The sequence below is a fragment of the Orycteropus afer genome, unplaced genomic scaffold, assembly GCF_000298275.1.
Source record: "Orycteropus afer afer isolate SDZICR_OR568_19922 unplaced genomic scaffold, OryAfe1.0 scaffold00053, whole genome shotgun sequence".
Taxonomy (NCBI): domain Eukaryota; kingdom Metazoa; phylum Chordata; class Mammalia; order Tubulidentata; family Orycteropodidae; genus Orycteropus; species Orycteropus afer.
In genome coordinates this window covers 5,848,722-5,857,074 of record NW_006921640.1, presented here as the reverse complement: position 1 = coordinate 5,857,074, position 8,353 = coordinate 5,848,722, and the positions used below count along the sequence as shown (strand labels likewise).

The window sequence follows — 8,353 nt, the reverse complement described above, 5'->3', positions numbered from 1 at the left end:
TTTTTTTTTTTTTTTTTAATAAAAACTATAACAGACCTCTGGTGGCATAGTACCTAAGGCACTTGACTGCTAACCTGAAGGTTGGTGATTCAAACCCCCTAGCTACTCCACGGAAGGAAGACTAAGTAATCTACTTCCATAAAGATTTACCCTCTCAGAAACACAAAGGGGGTTGTTATGAGTTGTAATTGACCTAATGGCAGTGAGTTTGGTTTATGCTTTTTTTATATATAAAAACTATATGCATAGTTTATCGGTTATGCCATGGAGGGAGAATATTCTTATTTGTAAAACTGAAACATTGTTATTTTTATCATTAAAATTTTACATATATGATTGACATAACTGAAAAGAACAATTTGATGATAAATCTATTAACCAAAAAAGTTGGTTACAGTAATTATAAAATTATAATATTCTTGATCCAGTCAATAGAACAGTTGTAGGCTATGAATTGTATAAACATAGTAGTAACATAATGTGTTAATAGTAGGAAAAACTAATGACTCTTTAATAATATGACAAAGGACTGACTTCTGCATTAGAATATTCATTTTTGTTTCGTATGGGAAACAAAGGGATCTATCAGTTTCCCTGGGGATATTTTTTATCTAATGTACTGCTCCTTCCCCTTTACCTAAAATTATCTACATTTCTTTTCTTCCCTGACCCAGTAATCCCATTTTCTTACCTCTGCATGAGGAAAAGGAGGTTCTGGGAGATACACTTTAGTCTGTTTGTTGTGACAAAGCCTTTTAAAGAGGAGAAATAGATCAGCATATTACTTAGGACATACTGTGGTACTTGTTGCCACCTAGTGGTAGCAGTGCAAATAACTAAACACTAAAGTATTACAAATTTTCCTGCCAGTGAATTTCAGAGTGAATAAAAGTCCTACAGAGCTTTCAGGACATAAGCATATTGTGAGCCAATTTTTTAAAACCTTTAAAATTCCTCAATAAAAAAACAAACAAAAGAACCCAAACCAGGTGCCACTGAGTTGACCCTGACTCACATATCTAAGTAAAACCGTGCTTCACGGGGTTTTTTTCAATGCTGTGATCTTTCAGAAATAGATGGCCAAGTCTTTCTTCTGAGATTCCTCTTGGTAGATATGAACTACTAATCTTTCATTAACAGTCATGTGCTTAAAATAAACTTTTCATTTTGGAAAAATTTCAGATTTACAAAAAAGTTGCAAAGATAGAAATGTATCTTCTACTCAGTTTCCCCTAATGTTAACATCTTCCATTATATTTTGCGGTACATAAAAGCTGTAAATTCGACAAAACTAATTAATTAGCATTAGTACATTATTACAAACTAAATGCCAGTCTTTATTCAATTTCACCAGTTTTTCCACAAATGTTCTCTTTCTGTTGTAACATCCAATAAAGGACACCACATTGAATTTAGGTCTTTGATCTTTTGACAAGTTTTTTATTTTTATATATTGATAGTTTTAGTATTTTTTTTATATTCTATTGTTACAATCCTTTTCCCTACAGCTGTGAATTGGTTAACCATTTTCTTTCAGTTTCAGAGTTTCTTTTGTCTTCTTTTTTGTCTCCCACCCCCACCCCACTTAATGATTTTATCTGGAATTTGTTTTAGTGTATAGTATGAAAAGAAGCATTCATTTTATTTTATTTTCCCAAATGGTCAAGGAATTACTTGTCTAGGTACTATTTAATGAATAATCTTTCCTTTTTCAACTGATTTGTATTAATATCATATACTAAACTTTTGTATGGTTTGTTTCTAGATAAATACTGATCTATCCTTTTGTTGGCAAATATAATGTCAATATATTTTAACAACTGTTGCCTCATTTATAATTATATTATGTGGTAAATTTCTCCCTTAATTACTTTTCTCAGGCAAAGTTTTCTAACCTATTCTTGCTCATTTCTCTTTGCATGAGAACTGTAGAATTACTATCAATTTCTAGAATAAATCCTACTGATTACATAAAACCCATAAGTTATAAATTTGCATCTTTGTAGTAGTCTTCCCATGAGAGGTGTCTCATTTTTAAGCTTCTGAAATATCCTTCTCAGAATCTTAAACTTAGTGATCATATACTTACTTCTTCCTATGTTCCCTCCCATATTTCTATTTAGTTCAATCAATAAACATGTAGTAAGTGCCACCATGTGTTAAGCAATGAGGATACAAAGAAGTCTCTTACTTTGAGATTCTGGATAGAGTGGGAGGAAAAATGTGGAACAAAATCCAAAAACTCAATAATGATCAGAATTATTGGTTGGATGGAGTCTGGTGAGACCCCCAATACTATGGTCCTGGGATACATTCTGGGCCAGGAATAAAACTCACTCTGTGGGGCTGGCTCTCTCAGCCCAATAGTAAACAAGATGTACATGCAGACCACTCAACCCAGGGTGACGCACCCATATACTCTATGGAAATGCCTCCCTTGGAGCAATCGACCACAGGGCACCAGAGGGGCAACATTCACACAGAGAAAATGTAGGACACACAGGAGTGCATAACTGTGAGGGGTACGGGGCGGGGGGAAGGGTTACTGGGCAGGGAGGGAAGGCGACTGGGTTAGGGTTGGGGATGGTAACTGGGGAGTGAAACTAAATGAACACTTAATGTTGAATGTGAAACAAACTCTTAAAGAAATTTAAAATAAATATATAAAATACATTTTATTAAAAAAAAAGTCTCTCACTTTGAGGACTCTCTAGCATAAAGAAAGAGGCTGATGTGTAAACCTCTCACCACTTGAAATAATCTGATGAAGACACAGATACACACATATGTACAGTCATAATACATATATATGGTCTAAGAATATAGAGAAGGGATGGCCAATTCCATTTAGGGGTTTAAGAAAGGCTCCCTAGAAGAAGATGCTCTTAAGAATAAGTAAGAGTTGGCCAAAGAGAAATCCTGCTTGGGTGTGAATTACCTGGGGGTGGCAGTGTGGACTGAGGTATAACATAGGCAAGGACATACAGGGGAGCCTTGAACAGGTGGTTTTATTAGATAACTGTCCACAGTTCCTTACTGTTAGGGTATGAAGTTCAAGGATGGGGAATGGCAAGAGTAAAGGCTACAGGGATCCTATCAATAAAGAGGAATTATTGGAGGACTTTAAAAAAGATATCAACACAATCACATTCGCATTTTAGATAGATCCTTCAGCAATCAATTGGAGGTCATATGTGGGGGTTTGGATGGAGCATGAGACTGAAGCACAATAAGTGGCCTTTTGCAGAGGCCAATGTAGAGAGAAGACTCCAGTCTACCCCATACTGTAGAAATGCAGAGCAGAAACCAATCTGAGAAACAATTAGGAAATAAAGTTGGCAGGATTTATTGGTTACTTGATACAGAAAAGGGAGCAATCAAGAATGATGCTTCAATGCCTGGCATGGTGGATGGTAGTGACCTCAAACAAAATAGAAAACTACAAAAGGAAGAGTAGGTTCATGCTTCAAGGATGATTAGTTTAGTTTGGCTTTATCCTTGAGGCATTTGTTGTGCCTGTGGTGTGTACAAGTGAAGAATTACCAATCCATGAACCACAGAAGCAGAGCTGGAGTTACAGAATGGGGTGTCCTTAGCAGTGAGGTAGATGAAGCCACACAGAATGGGGTGTCCTTAGCAGTGAGGTAGATGAAGCCACAAGAATGAACGGGAAGCAGAGATACGTGAGCAGAGGGTAAAGGATAGAACCCCACGTAGTACCAGCATTTAAGGGATAGGTAGAGATAGACTACTTATGAAAATTGAGGAAAGAGGAACAGTTAAAGAAGTACAGGCAGTCCACAGGTTACAAAAGAGATCCATATCTAAGTGGGTCTTTAAGTTGAATTTGTAGGTAAATTGGAACAGGTGCATACGGTTCTTATTTGGCCTTATTCTACTGGAAGGTTTAAGTTCTTTCAATGATTTAAAAGCTGCATGTGCAGCAAGTGAAGGTGATTGTGATGAAGAATTTGTTGCAAGGGTTGGTTCAATCATTTCAAAGGAAGGGCATTTACAGAACATTAAAGGGCAAGTATGAGTTGACCATAAATTGGACATTTGTAACACAGGGACTTAGAATAAGAGAATTTTGATGTATCTATTTTTCTCAGTGTAATTTACACAAACAAATTTTACAGAAATAAAAATATTTTCTTAACATAATTTGCACCCCAGAGTGAACAACTGTCCTGGTTTTAGTACAGAAAGTTCTATGCCCTGGGTACCCCTTAGTCCCAGGGTAAACCATGACAGCTGGATACCATACTCCACATATTAGTTTGCCAGTTCTGAAACTTGGCTGCACACTGGAGTCACTCGGGAAGCTTTAAAAGATACTGATGCCAAAAAAAAAAAAAGATACTGATGCTTCGGGACCACCATGGGACACTCTGATTCAATTGGACTGAGGAGGGCAGGGTAATAGGATTTTGAAAAGCTTATCGGGTAATTTCAATATTTAGCAAAGGTTAAAAACTACTCTCTTAGAAGGAATTTTGCCTATTTTGAAACAAAGTTTACCACTAACTAACTGGGTTAGGAGAACAGAAAAGGAGCTGATACTTATTTCTGTTCCCTATACTCCGTGGCCAGTTTGCTTTCATTTCCTTCCATATTTTCTAATTCTTCCAGTCTCCCCTAGTAAAAGGCTTCAAAGCTGTTGGTCTTGTCCATATGTTAGTACTGTGAGTACATGAGCTGAGATACTAGCAGCTCTCTGATTCCTTTGCTTTGGATGAAACTGCGTCCCATGTCTAATATTCAGAACCAGTGAAAATCCTATAAACATCTAACAGGCAAGCTCTCTTCCCTAATTCACTTTGTTGTTAAACAGCCTTGCTTTAAAAGCAAGCTTACTCTCTAAATAAGGAATTTGGTTACTAAAATTCAAAAACATTAGCTTCAGACTTGAATTAGTGAATGACTATTGCGAAAACAGGTCAGTACTAAGCCCCTAAGCCAGGACTCCCACAGCCCACTCTGAAGGCACTGCTTCACCTCCTTTGCTGCTCTAGGGATCAATATCCCCACGACTAGGTTGCTATAGGCATTTAGTCTCAGGTCAGCCTGCTCTTCCCGGTCTGGTCCTAGCCATAATGGTTCCTACTGCCTTGGCTTCTGGCCTCTGTGGCTCCTGACCTCATGAGTTCTGCTCTAGCCTATAGATGGCCCTTCTGTGGTACCCGCAGAAGCCTCAGCTTCTTGCTGTCCCCCAGTGTCTGCCAACATTTGCTTGTTTGGGTGTGTTTTGTTTTTAAAGAAAAGAGAAGCAACATAATGTTAGTATATAAAACAGAATGATGTATAAATTCCTTTTTTTTTGTTACTCAGCAATTCAGCAGAATACTGTGTCCATTTTGGTACTACCACACTATGAAAAGGGATTAAACATACCCTATCTTATGTGTGTCAGAGCTTTTGAAAGTTTGGAAAACACCATTCTAGGTCACTATATTATGTATACTAGAAAAGTTAAGTTAATCTTAAACCCTAAAAAGGTCCACTGACTTCATATGGATCAATACTTTACCCACCCTAGGATTCAGTCAAATAATCTGCTGTTGTAATCAAACCCAATTTTGTTAAACAACATGCGACTGAAATAAGAAAAAAAAATCTTTTTATTACCAAATTTGGTGTAAGTTTTAAACAACGTGAATATAGCTTTCATATTTTTTTTTAACTGTTCAGAATGTAACTTCATTTTGTGAGAGGCAGAGGGCAGCATGTGAGAAGATAAAAGACATAACATTTTTGCTATTGATTTTGAAAGTGTTGGAAAATTAAGTCTTTGCTTTTCATTTCTTACTCCTTCATAACTACTTTTCTAAACTCTAGCAACCTAACAGATTTGGTTTTCATTAATGAAGATCTGCAGATCACAGACATGGCAAAACAATGAAATGAAAGTTTCATACTAATGTGAGGAAAAAAAAAACATTATTTTAATTCTTACTGCTTGTGAATATATGAATTCTGAATCAAATAGAAAAAGAGAAGAATACTGACATACCACTCAGCAAAAATCTGGGAAAACTCGAGTGAACTGTTAGCCACAGGGGAGATGAAGTAGAAAGGGACATTGGAGAGGCCGGCTGAGTCAATGTACTGATACAGGCATTCCAGGAGATCATAGATCACTCCAGAAGGGTAGCAGGGAACCAACACATTACCTCCATTCCGGACTGTAAGAGCTATAAAAATAGAAGCCACATGTGAAAGAAAGAAAGAAAGAAAAAGTATCAAAGGACAGTTTTATCATGACAGACTGTAACTTTTAAAATAATACTTGTACTTCTTTCATTTTTCTACTTCTGCTCTTAAAATTCACTTCACATGTGTAATAATCTGTTTCTTGCAAGAGTACCAGCACTGAAGTGGGGGCTCTAGAGGCTGATAATCAGCTAACTTTTAATTCAATGTCTGAGTCCCTGGGAATAGGTGCACAATTAAGAGTTTGGGTTTCAAAGGTTACCAATGGCAGTTGAACCTCAGGATGGACCCTCCAGGTGCCTTCTTCTAGCTCCTGTTTAAAAAACTGCTAGAGTAGTCACTGCTGAATAACCTACAAGGAAATAGGCCAAGTTTTTCCTATGGGCTGTTTTTGAGTGGCATTTTCTTTTATTGATGTTTTGTCTCTTAGAAAGTTCTTCAAACTTTACATACTGAAAATACATTATCAAGTAAAGAATTGCAACTTATGAGTTATAATCATATCGAGAGTTATAACTGGCTAAAAAAATTCTTATATGAGTTTGTCTTTGGTTTGGTTTCTAAAACAAATTAATACAAGAATCTTTTGGGTACAGAATTTGAAGTCTTTGATGGCTTATGTTTACCTACATGCTATATGTGGAACACAACTGACTTGCTGCTACTAGAGTATGGCACAGTGAAAAAACCAAAATCAGTGGCCAGGGATCAAGAGGTCTGGACCCTAGCCCTGGCTTTGTCACAAAGCTATAGGACCTTAGGAAAACCACTATGTCTTTGCAGGCCTCAGTTTTCTCATCAGGTAAACTAGAGGAACGAACTAGATGAGTCAAGCTTTAATTTGCTTAAGAATTGCCAGTTGAGACTGGGATCTTAAAAGCTTGGAAGTGGCCATCAAGATGCAAAGATGTATCTCTCCTCGTCCAGAACAAACAAGAATAAAGAAAACCAAAGACGCATGGAAACAATGAGTCCAAGTGACTGGTACACCATGTGATCCTCAGTGTATACAACTATGAGATCAGAAGAACTAGACGATGCCCAGCTACCACTGTCAACCACTTAGAGGGGGATCTATGGAGGAGATCCTGGATACAGTGGGAGAACAACATGGAACAAAATTCAAAATCATTTAAAAATAAAAAAAAAGGGGACCACGTTTGCTGGTCTGACAGAGCCTGGTGGAACCACTGAGACTATGGCCCTTCAACCTAGCTACCCTTTAGGTCTGGAATTGAACCCACTCATGTGTCTTCCAGCCAAACAAAAGATAGGCATATAAGCTGAATATTTACATTACGCAGATACACTCCTTGGAGAGTATCTGGGACAATAGAAGAGGTATGTATGCACAGGAAGACAGCTTGAGGGGCAGGAGTGCATGGGAGGGTAGGGAAGAGGTAACTATGGGGAGGAAGTGGGAAGAGAGCTGTTGCACTGTGGGAAATTACAGTCAATGTCATGAGACAAAGTGTATGTAAACTGCTGTATGGAAAGTGAATTTTCTCTGTAAGTTTTCACCCAAATCACAATTAAAAAAAAAAAAAAAAAGAATTGCCAGTTGAAAATGCAACTTTTCTCTCCCATGCCCTGAGAGTCTGTCTTACTAGGCTTGTGGTAGGGTACTCAAAGCTCAATATTTAGATACCCTGCCTTGATCCTGAGGTTTGCAGATTCTATTTTGAGAAAACAGTGAATTAGACATAAGGTTCCTTTCAGACATAAAGTTCTTTGAGTCTATGATTCTAGATTATAAACCAACCAACCAACGATTCTACTTGAGAGTAGTATTTCCAAGGCAAGAATAAATTATGTTTGCTTATTTTTAGCAAAGAACAAAAACAGATCAACTATAATTAGCAAAGCTAAGTGAAATTTCGAAAGACAGCACCTTTCATGAAAATATAGTATGACTATTTCTTTTCCCTAGAATAGATGTAATATTACTTCAAGTCATTAGGGATGAATAGGCTAAGCTCATTACTTCCTCTAATACTTTTCTAAAAGAAAGGCAGGATTTCTAAATTTTATTTGCAATTATATCCAAAGAAAATAAATTTGTTGTTGTTGTTGTTGTTTGCCGTCGAGTTGGCCCCGACTCATAGCGACCCCTCCTTGGGTTTCCGAGGCAGTATCACTA

At 37.2% G+C, this 8,353-nt stretch overlaps 1 protein-coding gene across 1 annotated transcript in view; it reads right to left on the bottom strand.

Annotated features, from left to right (window-relative positions):
* The window catches only part of INTS9 (integrator complex subunit 9), a 173,545-nt gene that overhangs the window by 58,181 nt on the left and 107,011 nt on the right, over positions 1 to 8,353 (bottom strand). The window contains exons 9-10 of the mRNA XM_007938721.1: positions 6,014 to 6,194; positions 692 to 752 (exon numbers count right to left, since the gene is read on the bottom strand). Coding sequence (XP_007936912.1) covers positions 692 to 752; positions 6,014 to 6,194 — 242 coding nt within the window. The remainder of the gene's footprint in view (positions 1 to 691; positions 753 to 6,013; positions 6,195 to 8,353) is intronic.